Source organism: Osmerus mordax, chromosome 12 (assembly GCF_038355195.1).
Source record: "Osmerus mordax isolate fOsmMor3 chromosome 12, fOsmMor3.pri, whole genome shotgun sequence".
NCBI classification, from domain to species: Eukaryota; Metazoa; Chordata; class Actinopteri; order Osmeriformes; family Osmeridae; genus Osmerus; species Osmerus mordax.
In genome coordinates this window covers 9,776,114-9,799,096 of record NC_090061.1, presented here as the reverse complement: position 1 = coordinate 9,799,096, position 22,983 = coordinate 9,776,114, and the positions used below count along the sequence as shown (strand labels likewise).

General features: G+C 44.2%; 2 protein-coding genes across 2 annotated transcripts; one reads left to right on the top strand and one right to left on the bottom strand.

Moving 5' to 3' along the window:
- Positions 1–37: 37 nt before the first annotated feature.
- zdhhc9 (zinc finger DHHC-type palmitoyltransferase 9) lies at positions 38–18,083 on the bottom strand. Its single transcript, XM_067247166.1, has 9 exons — positions 17,126–18,083; positions 11,169–11,329; positions 8,504–8,662; positions 6,766–6,903; positions 6,168–6,214; positions 5,728–5,832; positions 3,968–4,071; positions 3,583–3,685; positions 38–3,093 (listed from the first exon to the last, which is right to left on the bottom strand). Exons 1-9 carry the CDS (start codon positions 17,287–17,289, stop codon positions 2,908–2,910), a joined length of 1,167 nt encoding a protein of 388 aa, XP_067103267.1. The 5' UTR covers positions 17,290–18,083; the 3' UTR covers positions 38–2,907.
- Positions 18,084–20,004: 1,921 nt separating this feature from the next.
- trmt12 (tRNA methyltransferase 12 homolog) lies at positions 20,005–22,813 on the top strand. Its single transcript, XM_067247349.1, has 7 exons — positions 20,005–20,132; positions 20,228–20,396; positions 20,517–20,607; positions 20,825–20,975; positions 21,072–21,181; positions 21,927–22,084; positions 22,163–22,813. Exons 1-7 carry the CDS (start codon positions 20,080–20,082, stop codon positions 22,577–22,579), a joined length of 1,149 nt encoding a protein of 382 aa, XP_067103450.1. The 5' UTR covers positions 20,005–20,079; the 3' UTR covers positions 22,580–22,813.
- Positions 22,814–22,983: the final 170 nt, after the last annotated feature.

The following is a 22,983-nucleotide window of genomic DNA, read 5'->3' as shown; positions in this document are numbered from 1 at the left end:
GCCTAAAATGTATTAAGAGAGAAAGGATCCCAAATAATAAGACAATAGTTTATTTACCACATCAATCAATAATGTAAAAAGAAGTGGGGGAAATTGGATGAAATATACATAATCACAGTGTCATTACTAAACAAAGTGAACATAAATATTATTCCATCAGTGGTATGATAACTATCTGGTTTACATTATGTACTGGAATATTAGGTCAGCAGATTCCAATCTGACCTCAGGTACTTTTCACATAAAAAAAACATACAAATATTTACCTCACACTGAGTCATTTTATCTTGTTTAATTATTTGTCATTATAATTTGGTGCCAGATTTCAAATTCCTAAATCTTTAAAACCGCACTTGTTCAACCAGTTAAATTACTGGTTAAATGTCTCAAGTACAATCCCTATTTAATAAGCTGGTCACACACCAATAACATTCATACGTTCTATTGATGACAATGCAACACTAGGAAACATACAAGAACATATTTAAAACTGCACAGCCAAGTACTCTTCTGGAGGACCCCATCAACTTCCACTAAAAAGGAGGGTTGAATTCTACCATAATCGCATCTTCAAAATAAACTGGAAGCCTTTGGCCAAAACGGACATTACAGTTCTTCAAAAAGCATTCACTCACAACAAACATTCAAATATGCCTTCTCAGAAGCTCACAGGGCTAACAGTATGACTCCCTGATCAAACATTGTGGTCCTGTCTCGCTAACAGACTCTCTGTTCTGAGGCGCTCATATCACACATGTAAACTGCTGGGTTGGCAAGTAAATATGGATTTAAGTTTCATCTTTCACTTTCTACTACAAACCAATGCACTTCCATGTTCTTTCACTAATCATTTTTTCAATAGTAGTATCTCAAGGTTTTATTAGGGAATAGAATTATCGACATTGTGAAGGTAGAGGAAAAAGGCTTAAAATATACTAAATCAATTCAATATCCCTTCTATTAATCTATTATCTCTGCCTTTAATCTCTTATAAATTGTGTTTGACTAGATCAATTGAAGCATTTATTTACCGGAATAAATTATCTGGGTCAAAACAGGAGGGCCTAATGTGATTATACTAGAGTATCTGTACAAGTAAATGGCACAAACAATTCCTCTGCCTTGCATACAACACAATGAGTAATACACATTCTCCCCGTCAAATAGAATCGGATTAACACAACGTCATTCTTTCTAAAAACCTCCTTTGGAATCCCGTCCCTTTGAGATATTGGCGTTGCAGAGACGCACATGAGCCTCACAGCCTCTCAGAAGCTGAAATCATTTGGTGCCCCAGTTGGTGTGAAATGAACAGATGTGTGAAAGGCAGAGAAACTAAAGCAGCTCCATCTTCAGTCTCGATAATGAGACTGAGCCACACGTGGCTCCAGCAGCCATGTAGCCCTGGGCACCCAATCCCTTTTCCCAGTGAAAGACAAAAAGAGAAGACGAGTAAAGGGGGAGGGCGGGGAGCAGTTTAAAGACTGAATGAAATGCTCATTAATGGTTGGCAACAGGACAAACGGCAGTATAGATAGGAAGGAGATGGGGTCTGACAAGAGAAACTGGAGGCAGGATTCCACTTTACAGGTAGATATTCATCAGTGGCCACACAAACCACCTTCAAAGAAAAAGGGAAAATAGCCACAACATGGATGCCATCCTCCATTTCCACCTGACATCGGAACATATCTACCACCATATCTACACCTATACAGTATGTACACTTCAGCAATGGCTTGACTTCTTTTTTTGCTTCTCAAAGTCTCAATGATACAGTAGAAAAAGTGACATTTCCCACTGAACACTCCTGTGCATACAGTTCTGAGTTGCTTTCATGAAATGAAGTCTAAGGGCTTCTTTGTGGTCGACCTTTGTGAAGTTGCATGTGATAGTGCAGCTTTTTGATAAGGCACTGTTACTAGTGTCTACTATCAACAGCAATCAGGCTCTCTCTCTCATACACACCAGGACCCTGGCTAAGTCTGCTTCCATATACTACTGGACACAGGAAGTAGAATGTCTGCAAACAAAATGTTTCCGCTCAACCATCACAGAGCACATTCCCTTTGAGAATATAAAACAATGGAAGTAGGATAAACGAGAGGACATCTTGATATAGATGGGTCAATGAAACAACGCCAGTTTGCAGCAGTATCGGTAGGGTTTCACTTGTGGAAGGAGCTTCTGAGAAATCGGTCTGCTATTTCTGCTTTACCATGTCACTGCCCAATAGTGAACGACATAGACATACTGTTGAACGTCTTACATACAAGTCAAAACATCCTCAGTGTCCATGCCCTCCCTTTGTTATCCCAACCATCCATGAATTGCATAGGGCCTGTACCAGGTACTGGAGAAGCGGAGATCTGACGCATTAGTGTTAATGCTAGAAGACTGACAGGCCCGGAAGGAATAGACATCTGTAAGACTACGTTGGAACAAGCTTTTTTTTCACAATAAAAGTCACTTAGCTATATATAGAAAACCAAGACAAAGAAACAGTCGTGCTGACGATCCAAGCGAGCCCATAGGTTGCCATAAGTCACAGGCACCTGGAGATGTCTCGTCTATGGAGTGGTTTGAAGCGTTCTCTCCATTAGTAGTTTTTCATGCAATTCTCAGGGCAGGAGAGATCTGCTGAGGGCCCCACCTCTCCCAATACCACTACTGTCAATTAGGAAGTCTTGCAGTCAGTGAGAAGGGATGGGAGTGGCTTGCTGAACCGTCTCTGTGCATCTGGTGGCATGTAAAATCAGATCATAATAGTCTCTCGTCCACCATTGGTTGGTTGCTCGTCCGTCATCCAGCTCAGATTCTGATTCATGTTCCCTTTAAGACCCACAGACCAGAAAGTGAGAAGACTGCTGGGGCGGGGCTTGGGGAATTCTCTGGCCCCTCCCCCAGTTAGTGGGTCTTGTCCTTGACGGCGATGGATGTCTCTACGTCAGTCTCGGGGGAGGCCAGGGGTGGGAATTTGGGAGTAGGTGGCTTCTCCTCCTTGGGTGAGGAGATCTTCTCAGGGGTTTCTGCAATGCTGGGCTTGGTGTCATCAGGAGTGTGCTCGTTGGGGATGAGTGGAGCTGTGGTTTTCTACAGATGAGAAATTGAGCCAATCAGCATCAAGTTAAATGGTTACACATTATATCTAGCCTATTGAGTGTTTCCTTCTGCATTGTGGAAGACTGTATGTGTGTTTCCAGAGTGTATGGCCGGGAATAAAATGGCAGCCGTGGAAGGAAAGGGGCAGAACGGTTATGACAGTGAGTCGCAAAGTGCATTAACAGTATCTCTCTCTCTCTCAAAAAAAAAACCCTCTTTCAGTTCAGCAGCACATTATTCTTCTTGCACACCTCATATGCTCTCCCCCACTCTATCCTGGCTCTCTCTGTAATTGATTTAGGCTGTCTTTTATGCATGCTCACTGTACTATACTCAGTGTCTGGCAGGCTGGAACCAGTTTAGTGCCAGACACACAAACAGTGATGAAAAAGAGTATGTGCGTGTGTATATTTTTATAGTGCATGTGTGTGCTTGTGTGTGTATATTCTTATGGATGTGTGTGTGTTTGTGTGGGCTTACTGTGGTTTGTGGGACTGGGTTGCTGCCTTTGGTGGCAGCCTCAGCTGCAGGGACTGTTGGAGCTGATGATTCTTCCTGCATCAGCCCTCTTCTGTCCAAGACACTGGCAATGGAGACAGCACATCAGTCAACACAACACTCTGTTCACCATGACACAGAGGGAGGAGAGAGATTGAGGGAAAGAGCGGGAAGGTCTATAATTGAGATTGGAATAATATTAAACAAAGAGGGAGGAAGACAAAGAGAGAGGGCAGAGAGAGAGAGGGCAAGAGAGCGAGAGAGATTGAAATGGAGACCGTAGGGAATATTACTTGGGAAAGCATGCTAGCTTGCTACTCCATAAATATTACTGTAAACCTGTCCAGATCTCCTCCAGTATTCCTACCTGGGGTATGCAGGGCCACACAGAACCTCACAGCAGTTCTTCATCATGTTCTTGTGGCTGTAGGGGTTCTGCACTCGGTTCTTCCCCGACCATGAGCCTTTGATCTGGACACAGAGAACAGGGACACACTTTGTTAGACAAGGCCTCTAATGTCTTACCCACTCAGGCAGATGCTACCCATGTCCCAGATCTCACACACTGCCTACCAGAAAACCCAACCAACAGGGTGAATTGAATTTCCCTTCTAAAATAGTTTTCTTGTGCTTATACCTTATTCAAATGCTCAGTTCCAATTTTAGACCGCATTCCGACAGGGTTGAACCTGACTATTAATAACATTTGTCAGGTGAATGATTTCTGGTCGAAGTGTAAGCTAGGTGTGTGGTAAGCCTGAAGCATACTAACAAAATATTATTCAAATATTCTTTCGAATGTTAAACATTTCAGAGAAACAATATAAAGCCATTTTCCTATGAAGAATTTCTTAGCACAGTGTGAGTTTTATTACCCGTTAAACACCCAGCCTGGATATTCAGCACACACAGACACACCTGGACGTGACAGAAATAGGCCAGACAATCTAATGGCCTCCGGTTCGACCCTTAGATATAGGTCAACACCAACCCGGGTGGTCTAGACAACCTCTCCTCATCCCTCAAGCCTGCTGCAGCACTAACCCAGCTCCCTCTCTCCACCACCAGCGTTGTTCAATCCTCGAATGTTAGCTATGTAAGGAACATGGAGCCTTGTGAGTTCCCCTGGGACACTGGACCAGTCGTGAGCCTGAAGGTGCCCTCTCCGTCTCCCCTCTCTCCCTCTCTCCTTCTCCCCTCTCCCTCTCTCTCTCCCATTCTCCTACTCCTCCCCTCTCTCTCCATCACACTAGTGTGTTTGGCAGCAGGCCAAGCCCTGCAGGTATTGATGTGTCTATTATTAGACCGATCACAGATCTAGATAGCCAGGCTGACAGCCACTGTGCTCCAGAGCAACATTAGCACTGCGTTTTGCTCACCCAGCTTGTTACCACTTAAAACAAGGCTGCAAGCCAGGCGGGGAGAAAGGGGACAATACATTAATCATTACAGTAGAACGTAAGAGAAGAAGAAGAGCTCTGTAGATTTCAGCAGCAACCGCCCACCTACTGCCATCACCATCTTTCTCTACAGACTCTCTGCAGATGAATCAGGGCTAACAAAAGGCACAGATGTATATATATATTTACACATTCACCCACGTACAGACAAACTTACAGTACACACTGTACTACCCTGGTGTGGCATGCCATGTCAACACATCGTTCTGAGTCTCCCACCACTAACAACAGAAGTGTATGGGCAGTGGAATTTATAATGAACAGGGACATAGAGGGAAATACATAGGGAAAAGTGTTAATTCCAATTCTAAGCTGTGTCTCTGAAAAACCTGTAAGATGTTTTAACCATTCATTACATTACAATTGCTTAACTGCACCAAGGGTTGTGCTGTTGCCAAGGCAATCCCTCACTGGCCTTAGAACTGGAGTGTTTACACCAACCCTAAGCAGGAACCTGTTTATCTTTCCAGCCACGTGGACACCACGCTGGTGCACCTTGACACGCACTCCGACTGAACAGCACTAAGAGCACCTGAGGTACAGTAGGTACAAGTTCCCTCTGTTACAGCATTCTCATCCTAGTAAGGTTAAGCGCTGGGATTGGTCTACTGCAGTCCATAGGTCATGATGGTATCATAGTTTGGCAGAGTGAGGGAGCGATACTCACGTCCTCATTGGTGGTCTGGTTGAGGGAGATCAGGTAGGTGTGGAAGCCGGTCAGTCCCACCACTGACCACAGGGTGAAGAAACACACCAGCACCTCCAGCACAGTGGGCTCCAGTTAAGGAAACATCGACACAGAGGTGGAGCCTCAATAGAGTCATCTCCTTCCCTTCATGATCTCTGATCAGTAAATGACACTGCAATGGTGAAACTGTTCTGATCTACTTTACAACAGTAAGGTTGAGGAAAGGAGATGAGGAAAGGAACCTATTTAGAAGTATTGGTATTGGCAGGCTGTAGGTTCTCAAGTCCACCTAAAATGGCAGACTACAAACGTCAACAATTGTTTTACACCCAATATGACCGTTCAGGATTGTATTATTCACACTGCACAAATAAAATGCGCCTTCAGAGTTACTTGGTGTTTCAAGGCAAAGGATATGTCCCAGGTGTGTCCTTCAGAGTATTCACAAATCCAGAGTCCACTGAGCCTGTGGAGAAAAGAAAAATATTATGAACCTTTCAAAAGAAACACACACACTTCTGAAAAGACTGTCTTGTTCTTATTCATCTCCCTCTCTCCACACCATTAGTAAGAACCATTAAACTACATTTAAAATGACATTAGAGACATGCCGCAGCCTAAATTAACACCAAAGGTCTGAAGCAAATTATCTTGACTATAAATGGTATTTTTCCCTGGCTCCAGGCCTCCCTCATCTGCTCACTGCTCAGCCTCCCACTGCCTGTCTGGGGGTCTGGAGCACGGAACTGGGAGATGAGAGCACGAGCCTGTCATCCAAGAAGTTATTTGTGCATGACACCACGCTCCACAGAAACCTGCACTCAACCAGGTCTCCATAACATTTCATCAGGATATCTGTGAAGGTGTGTGTGTGTATGAGATTCCGTACAGAGGTGTGGCATCACTCACTGTCATTCTTGTTCTGTCACCTTCCTCTAACTGTCAGTATGTCACAATCTCTCCCAGTCACCTGTCATGTCTTATCCAGAATGTCACCCCCTATCCCAGGATACTCACGTAGCACCACATGGACAATGTCGAAGGTAAAGATGTAGATGGTGAGCAGGGACAGGGATAGGGTGAACAGGTAGAAGTAGCGGTAGTTTCTTTTGCCCACACAGTTGCCCACCCACGGACAGTGATGGTCAAACCGGTCTGGGGAGAGACAGAGAGAAAGAGGTTAAATATGCAATCTGGGACACAGACTGTGTCCCCAAACACAGTCATGTGTTTAGTGTAGGGGACATTTACATTTACATTTAGTCATTTAGCAGACGCTCTTATCCAGAGCGACTTACAGTAAGTACAGGAACATTCCCCCCGAGGCAAGTAGGGTGAAGTGCCTTGCCCAAGGACACAACGTCATTTGGCACGGCCGGGAATCGAACTGGCAACCTTCTGATTACTAGCCCGCTTCCCTAACCGCTCAGCCACCTGACTCCCATAGTAGTAAAGTCCAATTACTTTAGTACTCTGAGAATATTACAGTATAAAACTACAGTTTTATATGACTTTCATAATCCACCTTTAAAAAGAGTCATTCTCTGAGGTCATTCTCTAAAAGAAAAGAAAAAAGAGCAGAATGTTTGTGGGTAACAGGAGCCTGTTTCCTGTTGTCTGGTCTAAACATAGTGACCACCGCACCCTCTCCTGACTATCTGAACAAGAGCCAGACTCCTTGGACGAGCTGGGCTTACTGAGGAAGACATCTTGCTTTACACTTGCCTCCAGCACCAGACAACACCCCACACCCAGGATGAGGTTTCACAACACTATTTACCCTGTGAGGCACTGGCACCTAGGTGGGCGCGTCTCTGAATGTTAAGTATGAGGAACAAAACTAAGGGAATTAGTCATTTGTGTAGTCGTACATTGAATGTTGTAGATGCATATAATTGATATAATCATATAATTGACTTAATCTAAGATAGATATCAAGTTTTGGTGAGTATAGATGTGAGTGGGAAACTAATGGTACAATGCCGCTATTGCCACAACAGCCCATTTTGTCCAGGGATTATTTATATTACTGCACATTTTGATATGGGGGGAACCAAGTACTCAAGGGGGAAGGAACAATCTTGTAGCACTACAGGCTGAGGCAGGCTGCTGTGTCATGCCGGGTGTGTGGGAAGCAGACTCACTGCAGCAGGTGCATGTACGGCCCACACAGACTGCCCAGTGTTCACTATGACTGAGCAAATATACTCACACTGCCTCCACTGTCTCCTCTCATATCACTGCATTCCTCTTGTGTATGTGTGTGTGTGTGTGTGTACTGTATGTGTATTTCTCAGATGGTCAAACACCATATTAGCAGCCATCTTATACTTCAAATGCACCCTTCAGTCAGTGCCTGTGGAACCAGTCAGCTAAATGACTGTGGCTCTGCACAGTAGAAATGGTACAGTCATGTCCACGCATCTATCCCCAAAAGACATTCCAAATATGACATGGCTGAAAAGAGACGGTTTTTTTACCAAAAAAGTCACTTCACAACAAATTTCTAAAGCTTCTCAACAGATTATAAAGCCAGTTTTCCAAAGCTGTCGAGGAGGGTGAATGTGAGGAGGAAGGGTCACACTCTTACTTTATGAACTACAGCTGCTATTCACTTATGTCTTCGTTCATAAGGGAACTAAATTGTACAGTTATATTAACTGTACAATTTTCAACAAATATATCTGGGTCATCAAATCCAACTAACTAGTGGTGATGCGTGTGTGGGGGGGGCAAGACTCTTCCTCTCTCTTACCCACACAGTTGTCACAGATGCTGCAGTGAGAGGCTCGGGGGGGCCTGAAGATCTTGCAGGTGTAACAATACTTGAGCTTGACAATCTGGTTGTTGATCTGGACGTTACGGATCCGAGGTGGGGGGCGTTGGCCCGCAGGGACGTTTCCATTGGCTGCCTCTGTGGAAGACAAAGGAAACCACAGACATCAACAACAGACGGCCATTTTGGAACGATTTGACAACGTGTCCGTATCTATACATTTGCATACAGTACAGCTTACGTTTTTCAACAGGAACAGCTCTTCGTTTCTCAAACCCAACATTTCTTTGGCTATAAGACATGGACATTATCTCCTGTCTTAAATCATCTCCACACAGTGGCAAATCCTCATTTATCAAGTGTTGTCATGTAATCAAGGGTTACGCAGGGGAAAGAATTCAGCCTCCATCTATGAGAGCAGCACACACCCAGGGTCTTAACCCAGGCTTGAGGCCCTGGGGAAGGGCAGCAGAGTGGGCTGATCTACAGCAGCACGCTGGGAGACGGAGGCCACAAAGGCAAGGAGAAGATGAAGGGTTTGGGAAGCGCACACATTAATCAGAGCTGCTGAACCTTGAGAATGTCAGAGATTGGCACAGACGCCTCAGCCAAAGGTCCTCAGCAGGCGGCGCTAGGTTTTGTTTTACGATGATCTGTTATTATAGCAAGGCTGTAAATATTATTCATTAGCCAGGATTAGTAAGCGGGAGATATGTCTTGCTGTGTCAGTGTGACATGCCTGCTTATCTGCAGGTTTAACATGAGTGGGGTGCTGGACATAATAATGGAATATATATGTATGGTCTCAGGGCAATAAGTACCAGTATAGGTAAGGAGGGAGCTCACAGCCTTTAAAAAAATCATATATTTACTGTTTGAAATAAAAGCCCTATCCAACTACAGCAGCTGCAAAGTAAGCCCCTGGACCTTAGCACCAGTAGGCCAGGACCTCTTCATGAAGCCATGAGGTACACAAGTGATGTTCATGCCACATTCCCTGATAGGAAACGTAAAGATCAATACAGCTCACGACAAAACAGTGGACAGAAGAGATTAACTCGGTGACGAATGCAGTATCAAAAGATACAATTACCAAGTATTAATAGTAATAGTAGTAAGTATTCTTTTGCAGCAGTAGCAGCATTCTGAGCGAAACAATGAACAATAAATAAATGAACAATCTGTCTCTTGTGGGGAATGAGTCTACTCTCTAGGGGAGCTGGTCTTCCTCATGTAATCCAGGAGTAGGTCTCTCCTCCTATTAGCATTCCTCTGGGGGCCAGCCGCTAAAAAGCTAAAGTGACGAAGCATCGGACTTGGAGTGTGTGTGTGTGTGGGTGTGTGTGTGTGTGTGGGGGGGGGTGTCTTAATAAACTAACCATTTTCTAAAACACAGCCCCAATACCAGCCTCCTCAGCACAAACCCTTTTAGATGGTGTCTAGGGCTCAACTACACTCCCCCTTAATACCCTCTACCCAAATATCCACATCTGACTAAAGACTATAGTGTCTGTGTTCTCTCTAGATCAAGCCCAGCCTGTACTAGGTTAACCATTAGCATGAATCTCAACCAGGCTTTCCTGGAGTGAGTGAGTCAGAGCAGTGACGAGCAGAAAGCCGTTTCCTCAGAGGACCACCTGCACTAGACCTCATTTCCAGACCCTCTCAGTCATCTGGAGAGGCGATGTGACCGCTCTTCCCACCCACGCCCCTCGTCCCTAATGAGAGAGGGGACAGGGGACAAGTGAAGGGCATCGTGAATCTTCCCCACGACAACAGAGCACAAGCTGCACACTGAGCAGCCTGGCAGAGGGGGGTGGGGAGGTTGGGGGGTGACGGGAGTGGGAGATGAGGAAATGGATGTGGGGGGAGGGAGGGGGGCGAGGAAGGGGAGGGAGATTGGGCTGTGGCAAAGCAGCAGACTGCAGATAGGGTGTTTTCGTCCAGCGAAGAGAACAGGGACTGAAAGGCCCCACTAGGGGCAGTCATCTCAACCACACCCTAGTTCATACATCCAAAAGCAGGCAGGCAGGGTATGTTGAGTCTGGACAAACATCAAGGTAGGTCACTAAGGACTAAACTAGGAGAGAATATAAGTGGGTTTTGGCTGTGGCTTCATTATTAATACATAGGCTCTGTCGTCTGGGTAATGAGAAATGCAGGATGCATCGCCGGAAGGCAATCCTAACAACTTTAGGTATGGCGTGGACACTTTGGATTGGAGGAGAAAATTCAGAACAATGGCGGTGGGGGGGGGGGGGGGGGGGGGGGGCAGGGGGTCAAGGGGATCAGCACAGAATACACAAATGAGGGGACACAACCGAAAGCAAAGGAAAGGAAAGCATTATATGAATAAACCAGCAGGCCGGGGCTGTCTATACACTGCTCAACACCGCCGGGCTCTGCAGTATTCATGTCCACCAAACGATTTTCACTTCACTTTCCCCTTTCCTACACAGAAGAGCGAGGTGGGGGTCAGCTTCTGGGATGACGCTGGCTAGGATGAGTCACACAGTAGGACTGGATGATGCGGTGACACAGGAGGGAGTGGTGGTGGTGGGGGGGGGTTCTTGTAAAAGTCGATAGCCCGGGAGTGTCATTTTGTACGGATAGCAATCTAAAAAAGACGGATGGGTGAACTGACCTATCTCCATCTCGATGAAGGTGGCCTCCTCCGGCAGGGCTCGCGACAGGACGCCAGGGTCGCTGAAGCTGGTCCTCAGCAGCATGGCCATGACAAAGAGGAAGAGCAGGGCAGCAAACACAGGGATGGCAGGAGACAGGTGGATGGCCAGGTACGGACACCTGCAGGAGGAGAGGGGAGAGGCAAGGTTAAGAAATAGTATGTCTGTCCACAAAGCCAGAGACTACCTAAAAGAAACAGAGCTTGGTACAGCATAGGTTAACATACTTTCATGTAGCTATAAACTAGTGGCAGCAATTCTGTTTCAAGGCCAAACCTCATCCAATTTTGAATTAGAGAGAAAATTACAGCGTTGTGCCCACAATTTCACACCCGCACTAAACAACCTCAATCTGATATAAAATGAACATATTTCATTAAAAAAAAGCCAATCTAAATTCTCTTCACGACAGCGGAAAATAAGCCTGCAGAGATAACCACCACAACATGAGAGCAAAACACCCTCAACGAATTCACACGAGAGACCTTCCTCGAACCGTGAACACAAGTGCAGCCCAACATAGTGGTGAAGCTGAGCACCGTCAGAGTGCTGCTTGGTAGAAGGTCAGTGTAAAACACTGTTGGAGTGCTCGCTCTGCCCTTCCCTGAAGGCCCCTCTACAGCCATGCCGCTGAGGCCACGGTGCCCATGAGTAAACACACACAGGGGGCGGCCATGTTTACTTGTGCCACACATTGCCCCTCCAGAGGGCAGGGACACTAGCACGAGTCCAGCTGGCACACAGGCAGTCCTGCAAAGCCCTCTCACTGGTCAGGGAGGTGGGCAGTGGAGTGCTGCAGCAAAATTGGCACCACAGGTCTTTGCATGAGGATATTAATAGACAAGGCTTCACTGCTCTGCATCCCTTATGGAGATATCCCACATCCATAATGCATGGATTATGTCATGTATGACTACAGTTTTTGATCTCACCATGCAACATCCTGCACATGTCCATGTGAGGATGACACGGTAGACCAAGGCCTGCCTGCTCAGCTGACTTCATGCAGTATGCAGGATTCGGGGACAGTCTAACTAACAGGGTACTTTAAAATTAGTTATGTACAAACAAGACAAAATGGTACCAAGCGTGGTACTTAAACTTGGGTCATATATATCTTCAGGTTCCAACTTACTTACTAATACATGACACAGTGAGTGGAAATATCCAGAACGGTTGGAAACAATACAGTACGCCTCAACTGTGAGCCCACACAGTGGGAAACAAAGTGGACTTGTTTTTGTCTCTCTCTACAGATTAGACTGGTGTGTCTGCATATTTGTGCTCGGGCTAAACAATGGCCCTCTACCTGCTGGACAGGTCTGATCACTTACCCTCAGCAGAGCTCCCGCTATCTAATGGAAAAAGTGAGCAGAGTTCAAATCAATAAACATTTCCACTAGTCCCAGTCCTGAGATGAATGCCCAGAGCTCACTCAGTTTGTTACTGCAGAGACAGCAGAGGACAGACAGTCAATTCAGAGAGAGACAGAGAGAGAGGCTAGGCAGACAGGCAGGTAGTCAGGCAGCTCAGCCCAAGCCAGCAGTCTGTTGATGATGCGTAGTCGCAGCCCTCATGACTGGTAAGCATTCTAGGCACACTTCGTCATCACTTCCCGTCAAGGCTCCATCCTGGACACCACTCCAGGGTGGTACTCCCACCTTGTGAGTCCATCAATCAACGAAAGATGAGCTAAACATCTTGAAGATTTAAGCAGGGACTTTTTTTTCTTCTTCCATTTAGTGAACTCAGTTTTCATCAACAGTGCTATCAATCACATTCCGACCTGGCACTCCTTATCAGGATCCAAGTTCAGTTTAGTGTTGACTGCCGGGAGAGAAATTATTGATATGATAGTTTCAGCTCATTTTCCACAGTGATTATTACTCTGTTGAGTAGGCTATACCTTCTCCAGCCCTAATGCTGGTGTCATAATGGCCCATTCTTCTGTGTACACAGAGCAGAGATATAGCTTGGCTAACATTTCCTATGCAAAGGCCATTCTCCCACAGCATCTACCAGGAAGGGATAATAGGTAAACTGCAGTGTGTGAGGTTCACTGTAAACTCCCTTCCCAACAAAGAGTGGGGTGAATTTGCAGTCTGGACTTTGACCCATGACACTTTAGTCTGAACGCAACAGCAACTGTAGTTTAGAGGCCTCAGAAATGATCAATTTAGCAACAAAACAGCTAAACCTCAGAGCAGGATCACCAGGGGAGAGACATGAAATGCCTTCATGATTCCTGACATTTTGCTTTTGCTCAGCATTTCATTTCATCTCTATTAATACTTAACATCCGGCTTCAGCCGCTGGAGACATGCGTTTCACTACAAATGAATTATGCACTTGCTGTGCCGGCAGATCTACAGCGCACAGAGCCTGTGAAAACATCTCTCTTTCATGAGGACATCAGCCTAGCTCCTCTTTCTAGGGCACTGCAGACAAGCCAACACAATATACTACATTTGCCCTCCCTCTCTCCTCCGCACGGCCACAGGAAATGATTCCATAAATCGACTCCGCTCTGAACGTTGTGATCAGAGTCTTGCTGATCCTTTCGGCGCAGACATCTCCAACGCCAGCTGTTGTCCTCTGACCTGCAGGCCATTGACTGACTCATGCCAGGACCAGTAGCTGTTGCCTGCAGACGACACAGCGCAGAGCAGACACACACTTTTAAACCATTATATTAATCCACACACCATGGGTGCAGATCAGAGTGGATACATTAAAAGCCACAGAGAGCTCAAACATTATAATCTGTGAGCATCAAATCTGCTATGCCGTCTGAATTATGTAAAGGGTAATATTCCACTGCAGGGGGCAGAAAGTTCATTTAAAAGAGCTGAAAGATTGGAGCTTTGTAGCAAAAAAAAAAAAAAAAGAAAAAGAACTGTCCAACAGAATCCTTTAACTGGAATTCCTGAAACTGACCGGAAGATCCATTGACGTTAGGATAATAATTTGATTGCACAACATGAAATTGCACACCAGTAACCACAGGGAGAGGAGAAGACCATGGGCTTCTAGAAGAGAAAAAAATCCATAAGCACAAAATAACCCACTACAGTGCCATCCCAACCTGCAAATTGAGCAGACACTAAAACATTAGGCCTTGTATGTCCACAGTGGTTGAAAACACCTGTGTTCCAGCCCTTAGAAGGTGACATCATCTATACAGAAGCAGTCTCCTGGGGTCCAGTGACACACAGCTTCCAATACCAAGAAATGGAATAAGGGAGCAACATGTATCCTCATTCATACACAAACCCAGTTATTGCAGAACATTTTAATTTGTTCAATTGTGAGAAAAACTGCTCAGCCTTTAGTGAACAAAGACTAATACTTGTCGATAATGAAGATCCGGTGTTTTTTTTTTTTTTTTTTTTTACCAGAACATAAATCAGCCTCTTGACTGAGAGATTGGCTGGAGGGGGTGGGGTCTGACTGGCCAGTCCATGAGATGGATGCCAGGGGGTCTCTGGGGTCTGTCACTAGATCTGCTCTGGCCACCGTCACACTGCAAGATCAGCGCTCTGCACTGCGCATCGCCTCCTCCCTCCTTACACTCAGGAGATATCTGACAGGATGAGGGGGCCCGCTGTGATGGTGGCAATAGTTTCCCTCACCGCCCCTTTAACCTTTCATCTGCTGAAGCTATGGATGCAGCCCCATGCACAAAACAATTGACACACACACACACACAAATGTGCAGGTTCCTCTTGTTTTTCTCAGTTACACACAGACCCCAGCCTCACAGTGTCCTGGGTTAAACACACAAACAACACACTGGCCATTTGTGCCAGGCACAGGCTTCTTCCCTGCTCCACAGAACGCTGTTATTCTCATTCTAACACAATCAAATAAACACACGACTCTGTGAACAGGTGACCAGTTCCATGGAGAGTACATCTGAACCCAGTACAGTACCAGCCAAGTCTTCTCAGAGCCAGAAGGCTTCCATTCAAATCACTTAATGTTCACTGTAACACATCTCTACACATCCCACTAAAAGCAATAGAACACTGTTACTGAACACTAAGGAGGCAGCAAGCTCACATAGAAGGGATGCATTCCTCCAATCTTCTGAACCAATGATAAACGGAGCAAAGGCTTTGTCACATCTTACATTGTCTTTGGTAAAACCTAATTGGCCACTTATTTGCCTACTTTCCACTCATTTCCGCAACTTAGTTTAGTTTCTTTTTAGAGAACCCCCCCCCCCCCCCCCCCCCCTCTAGTCTGAAATGCTGATGGCTAATGATAAGATGTTTTGCCAGTTGTTCATGGAGTGTGGCCAGTCTGCCAACCAGAACAGCCAGCGCTCTGTTCTCTAGCTACTGGCAGTCTTCACTCATCCCAGTCTCGTTAGTAATTATCAAAGTTGCCTGTTTGGTGGTTCTGGTGTATCATCTCAACAGACACAGACCATCATGAGCACAATGGTGTTTCTTTCTTGGTGTTTACAGTCCTTTTTGTGCCGGCTTGTCTTCTCCAAGGATACAAGCTGTTAAGTCGGTAAGATTGTTACTAAATAAGGAATTTCCAGCTCATGCCTGATACAACAAACTATAACAGACACCCTTGTGTCTAACATCTGCACATCTGTGTTTTTAGCACTTGGAATCAATACAACTGTTAGGCAGAGACTCATATGAAACCTTCAAAACCTTTTTCCCCTCTCCGTCCAGATTGCCATTACTCTGTCAGAGGTCTGAATCAGATACAGCTCAAATTGCCCCCTAATGGAGAGTTTAAAGTTACCCCCTCCCCTGTTTACCAGCTCAATCTCCATCTTAATATCCTTCCCCCATGAGGGATAATTATGGGCAACTGTAATATGAACATAGCGTGCTAACGACCCTCCATCCATTAGTCACTGCTGGGCCTCTTCCAAGCTCAGGCGGTTTAGCTGAGAGCAGCACCAGGCTGGTCTCTCTCTACCCAGCTGAACAACGCAGCCTTCTGTCATGGCTCAGACGAGCACAGGCAGCCATAGAGGGAAGGGCAGCCAGAGACAGGATATAGATGGAGCGAGCGGAGGCCAGGGAGAGAAGGGTAGACAGGCCAGAGGACTCAAGGGAGCAACAGAATCTATGGGTGATTTCAGCACTGTTCATCCTCTAGACTGGTTGATTACAACAGGCCTAGTAGCAGGGGACTAGCACTGTAACATTGGATTTTTAAATTTTGTTGTGGTTTGATAATGATCAGGACTACTACAGGATGTGACTGTCGAACTATGACAATAGGTTGTCCCTCAGGGACATGTTTCAGAGCCCCTGGATTTTAGTCATTTAGCAGACGCTCTTATCCAGAGCGACTTGGATAGTGATTACACCTCATGTTGTAAATGGATCATCAATGCACTGCATGCTCATAAACCCCCAACTGATGAGGCCTCTACACTTCATGAATCAGGGATCACAGGTCCAAACAACCAGGTGAAACTGCACCTACACCCACTAGTGATTACTGTCCAGATCTTGCAATATTGGGTTGAGATAAGAGATATGCTGAGAAGGCCCATTTTGCTGGACAATAGTAGAAGGCAATAAAATATTTAAGAGGTAGTCTTTGGTCAATAACAGTTCCCTTCCCACTCAAGCACTCAGTCATTGATTTTTGTCAGAAGAAATCTTTGGATGTGGGATTTAAACACAACATGCTGGATTTATATGGAGCAAAGACAGTGCCTTTAGGCATTGGCTTAGAGATCCAAATCAATTCACCAGATATAGGCATGCGCCCACCACATATGGGACAAACAGCAAATCATGTCAGAAAACAGCAGCCTACACAATAAAAGCATAGGATTTGATTAGGGCATGGTGAACATTATTCAGTACATGACAATTATTTTTCAATTTTAGCCTACGCGTAAAATGTAATTTGTGCTGCTCACTATACTTACTCGAATGCAAAGAACAGAGAGCAGGTGCCGACGATGAGAAACATGGTTAGATAGAACACGCCTTTCTGCCGTGCCATCATCACTCGTCCGTCGCAACAGAAAGTATTTTTGCCAGGAAGCTTTTCCCATTTTCGCACCTTCCGTGATATCATTACCGCCGACATTGTGATAATTCTTCAACAGTCCAGCTCATTAAATTAGGTCCATAGGCCACCGCTAGTCAGGCCCAATTAGCCTACAATATTTTCCCCGCGTTTTAAAATGAAAATTGGTCCATTTGCATGTGTCAAGCGTTCATAAGCTATTCACCCACTCCATTTCTCGTACAATCAATTTGTTGATGTGGGCTATAACCTACTGCTTCTTTTTAAAATGTGGTAGCCTGGATCACTACTTCACTGTTGGGCGCAATCAACAAGCAACACATTCGTTGACAACAATAAATGGTTTAGGTATAAATCCCTTGTGTCTCTAAAAGAATATGGTTGTTAAGCCTATTTTTCTGTAGAAGTGTCGTATATATATTGAAAATGCATCAATCCATATTTTCTGCGATCAAAGTTGTCTTCTCAGTGCCCCACCTCCTTCCAGTGCCAGAGGACACCCATAGCCTACTAGATAAAAAACACAATCAAGATCCTTGTTTGTCCCTTGAACACAGCACTGTGTCTAAATGTTATCCAAATGCTTGCGGAAGATCCTCTCGGCCCGGAGGGTAAGAATCCAATGTTGGTTCTGTTGGCATCGGAAGAGTGGACCTTGACCGGTTGACATTCATATCATCTTCACACACCGTAAATGTTCAGGAACACGCTCTGCAATATGCTCCCCGTCATTTGAGTGAAGTTGGTATTATTGTGCTATGTAAACGGCTCAATACTTTATATTGACAATATCTCAACGACCTAAATATATATTTTTTAAATGTCCTAGTCTAAATTGTAAGGTGTTGCCTCTATTCGCTGTGCTGGTTTCCCGCAGGATGCGAGGCTGGCTCGTTTAATCAATGGGAGAAGGAAACACGCCTAGATTGAAACGTTTTTTATCTTAAAGGGCCAGAACAGGTGAATAAGCTCTATGAACAAAGGAACCTTGATCTGCAGGACTTGTTTGAAAGACTTTTCTTTCAATCGTTTCTATTAAAACAACCCAATTCAAGACTATAACCCTAAATAGCCTACATAATTCCGAGGAACACTGACTCACAAAGGTCGTTGGTGGTTGAATGTTCTTGTATCAATCCAATGACTCATTGTGATTTTAACAATCGCAAATCTAGGAATAGTGATTGGAGCTGCATCTCTTAATTCAAGAATATTGTGATGACAAAATCATACAATATCTACCTGATGTGCAAATTTAAGACAAAGAGACATACTAGCCCATCATAAATGTTACGAACAGTGAATTTGCTTATCCTAACACCATACTGTGAGGCAAGAGAGTCATCAGACATCGGTCTCTAATAGCACATCACCAGGGCCATCGGGTAGGGCTGTGAGGATCATAAATGAACTAGAGGAGGGGAGGGAGGAGAAGGGAGGAATGAGGAGAATGAGGAGAGGGAAAAGATGAGTGAAGGGATGTTAGGGAAATATGGGGAGTAGGGGAGGAATGAGAAGGAAGAGATGGAGATGAAAAGACAGATGGAAGAAAGAAGAGGGAGAGGAAGACAGGAGGGAGGGGCAGACATCCTCCAATCTGTGTCCTGCCGGAAGGTGTGGACCGGAGGCAGTAGACGGGCAGAGGAAGAGCTGCATCCTCCCCACAAGAGATTAATTCTGAATCCCCATATAAGGCTCATGAGTAATGTATGACCAGTCAAAGGCTGCCTTGAAGAAGTTGGAAACCCAGGTTGAAAATGTGCCTAGGGTCTTGGGCTTAACATGATTTACATTTTATAGTGCTTCTTATGATTGAACTACTTTTGTTTTTGTTTCAGTTCAAAACCAGGTTTTAAAATATGTTTTGTTTTGTAAAAACAACGTTGACAAAATATCATAAAAGTTAAATGATTGGATTAATGATTGATTGATTAATAAGATACCTATCTGTTGCACACATCACCTTTGCCACACTATTCCACAATCTCATGCAAATTATATAAACTTCTGCATATAGTGAGAACAAACAATGGTTCCCTATTCATTGTGAAACAACCCATAAGATACTGCCCTTTTTTTGCCTCCCCCACCCAGGAGAAATAAAGCCTATCACACTATATCCTCAACAAAGTTGTGCTGTGGATTGAGTGGTTAATTCAAAAGTATTATTTGTACAGAACATTTATAATAAACGATTTTCTACACATTAAATATATCAAATGGTTTGTTCATGCATCAAATGTGGCACTGGTTCTAGAATATGAATAACTAATAATTTACTAATCAGGGATTATTTTAAACCTTACATGTTCGTGTCATTTTGTCTTTTCATCTCATTTTTATCTTTACAGTCTTTCAAGAATGCATACATCCTGTTTAATTAAGGCTTTATGTTAGAATCAGTGCTTCAGGTTTGTCTGTTTTAGCGTTTTGGCTCCGCCTTGCGGGTATGTGCTATAATCTGTTGTTTAAACTCTCGGTTAGAAGGCTCCAAGTCGAGCCAGGCGATTAGGCTAAAACTAAGCTAAAATTAAAGTGTAGAAGACTCGTAATCAATGTCAAACGTATGTGTCATATAAAATATGGGAGAAAAACCAGACATGACATGTGGAGAAAACGCAAGCGGCTACTCTGACACGTAGCCTAGGCTTATTGCCTTATTTTCTGCGCTACCGACATTGGTGTGTCACTGTAAATGGTCCGACTGGGAAACGTAACGATGCAGAGGAGCTATCGTTGGCTTGACCGACCGTTCAAACTTCTCACACTTACTGTGGTCTGATTTCAATGACAAGTTATTCTTTGTTGTATAATTAATTATATGTTTCTTTTGGATATTCGAGTATTAGAATGAATGGTGTTCCGAGTCTGAGAGTGTTGCCAAGCCATGCACAACAGCTAAGGTATCTATCAAGCTAGGCAACAACATTGTACATCTTTGATGTTCACAGCTACAACGAAGGGCTTGTTTTCATACAAATGTGTTTGTCTTTTGTAGGAAATATCTGCAAGCTTGTGGTAGTCTTGATCTGAGATACACCGTGCAGAAGCTCTCTGACGGAACAGTAGCTATCCCAGTCCTGCCTTCTTGCCTGCCACAGCTTGACCTGCACAGTCTCCAACACAGAGTGACCTCGGAGAGTCCCTGTGAAATCATCCGCATTCCGGTAATTAAAGAGACAATCAACTGTGGATGTAATGCTTTGATGGTATTGTTATTGCTGCCTGTAAAGAAAAACATGTTTTAGATTTTTGCCATCTTTTTACAAATGTGCCAACTTGAATAGGTTCCTAAGCTTTCAAAGAGGGAGAGGGGAAGGTCAAGCAGTGAAACACTGGTGAAAATCCTGCAAGAACTACTAAATTCCCATGGAGAAGGTTGGACTGAAGATCTCAGAGGGGACCTTGCATGTAGTTTTCAGCGTCATGGAGATTTGGTTCTTTTAGAGGATAACTGTTTCTCTAAGCCAGTATGGAAAAAAATTGGTAGCCTACTATTCGTGCACCCTGTGATACACATCAGCTTTTTAAGCAAAGTAAACACACATGACCCTTTCATTACATTGTTAAATGTATTTCAATCAACATTTATCAGGTCCAGAGCTGTGGCCTGCCGTTGCCCATGGGCTGGGTGCAGAACGTCTGGCACAGATGGGTCGAATCTCCAGGGATGGATTCAGAACTCCTGTGGTGACCATGCTGTTAGGAGAGGACCACTGGGTCACTCATGTAGACAACAGGATTAGGTCAGTCAAATTCTTCCTAGGATATCCCCAACTGTTCAATATCTGCATATGACTAATGGTGTAGATGTATCACGTCATGTTGTACCTTCCTCTTAGGTATCAGTTTGATGTCACCAAATGCATGTTCTCTTCGGGAAACATCACAGAGAAGATAAGGATAGCCTCATTTGATTGCCATGGGGAGATTGTGGTGGATTTATATGCAGGTAGAAAAATAATATTAATGTTTCCTTCCTAGAGTACCAGAAGGTCTGGACAGTGACACATTTTGGTTCTGTACTTTTGGGTTTGACAGGATATAAGGATATAAGGACTGTCGGCCTTGTCTTTACATATCTGAGGAGTGTGTAGCTCAGTGCTTAGTGCATCTGTCTGCAGGTTGCAAGTTATGATCCCTCCTGTACTGTACATCGCTATGGATCATAGTTTCGGATAAATGGATACATTATTTTATCTGGTGAAACATTTTTAACTTTCCTTACGTTGTCCCACCAATTTAATCTAATTTAATCTTTGTCCATATCTGTCAACAATATTTTGTTCCGGAATTCTCCAGGCTCTTTTTCTTTTTTTAGTAGCAAACTTGATTGTCATGTTTTTCAGGCTTAATACTAGTTTGCATTGTACAGTTTACTCTTTTAAGTTATGTGGTCTAGTGTTTGCATACACATCTAGATTTTGAAACATAGCTGTGGAACCAAATTAATAAATACTTTAGGTATTTTATGTACAAAAGCTGCTAGTTGCATGGTTTATCTAATATGGATGACAATACTCAATACTAATAAATCTTTTGTTTTTGAACCTCATAGTTACTGTCAAAAGTGCTGGAAGAGAGAACCAAACACAAAGGATCCTGTCCAAAGACGTGGTGCTTGCTCTATGTCGCTATAAAATGAAGCCAAGAAAATTGTCTTTGTATTTGAATCAAGTCCACTGGTACTTTTTCAGGTATCGGCTACTTCACTCTTCCGTACTTGGTGCATGCAGGAGCCAGTCATGTTCACGCTTGTGAGTGGAACCCTGATGCAGTGGAAGCTCTGGAGAGAAACCTGCAACTGAATGGGATGTCCCATCTCTGCACCATTCACCATGGAGACAACCGACAAGTAAACTTTCATCTGTATATCTCAAACAAATTATTTAATGTTTCAAATTATTATTTTTAAAAGTATGTCTCTTTTCAGCTGCCACTGTGCGATCTTGCTGATCGGGTGAATTTGGGCCTCATACCAAGCTCTCAGGACAGTTGGCCTGTTGCGTGCCGGCTGTTGAAGAGAAAGACCGGTGGTGTATTGCACATTCACCACAATGTTACCTCACCACCACACAAAACAGGTTGTGAAAGTTCCTTTATTGCTACGGTCGAGAGAGCACCTAAGACAAGAGATAAAAAGGTCTGGCAGGCCTGGGCAGATGAAACTGCCATCCAGATATCCACTCTACTACAGGACATCACTGTCGAGCCATGGAGGACTAGCGTCCAACACATTGAGCATGTCAAGTCATATGCTCCTCATGTACACCACATAGTACTGGACTTGGAGTGCAGGCCACTCCAGTTTAAACAGACCGCTTTGGATGTTGACAGCATGTTTGGTTAGCCATATGAAAAAGTCAGACAATAATCTGTGTAACTGGGCTGTAAAAATCTGGATATTGATTTGTGTTTAATACATATCATGCAAGTTATTATTTTTACATTCCAGGAGCATCCCTGAACTCTACACAGGAAATAGTTTGAAAATGTTCTGTACATTGTTCATCCCATTAGCACAGGCAGTGCTAAACACCTTATTACATGTGTATACCAAGGCCTTAATAAATGTTTTGAAAAACCATAGGGACTAGTAAACACCAAAAATAAATGGTGTATTTCATTGTATATTATTGCAATAGTAATCTTTGTTGGCGTTATATTGGAATTTAGTACATGCCTTAATAATGGACCAGCCTACACTTCACGATAGAATGGGGGTATAGATTTGAGGAAATGCACCTGTCACGG

Coding starts and splice junctions, on each gene's coding strand:
- zdhhc9 (XM_067247166.1), bottom strand. CDS start 17,289: ATGTCGGCGGTAATGATATCACGGAAGGTGCGAAAATGGGAAAAGCTT. Junction 6,904..8,503: donor CATCTGTGACAACTGTGTGG/GTAAGAGAGAGG, acceptor GTCTCTCCCCAG/ACCGGTTTGACCATCACTGT. Junction 3,094..3,582: donor ACCCAGTCCCACAAACCACA/GTAAGCCCACAC, acceptor TCTCATCTGTAG/AAAACCACAGCTCCACTCAT.
- trmt12 (XM_067247349.1), top strand. CDS start 20,080: ATGAATGGTGTTCCGAGTCTGAGAGTGTTGCCAAGCCATGCACAACAG. Junction 20,133..20,227: donor AGCCATGCACAACAGCTAAG/GTATCTATCAAG, acceptor TGTCTTTTGTAG/GAAATATCTGCAAGCTTGTG. Junction 20,976..21,071: donor CATGTAGACAACAGGATTAG/GTCAGTCAAATT, acceptor CCTTCCTCTTAG/GTATCAGTTTGATGTCACCA.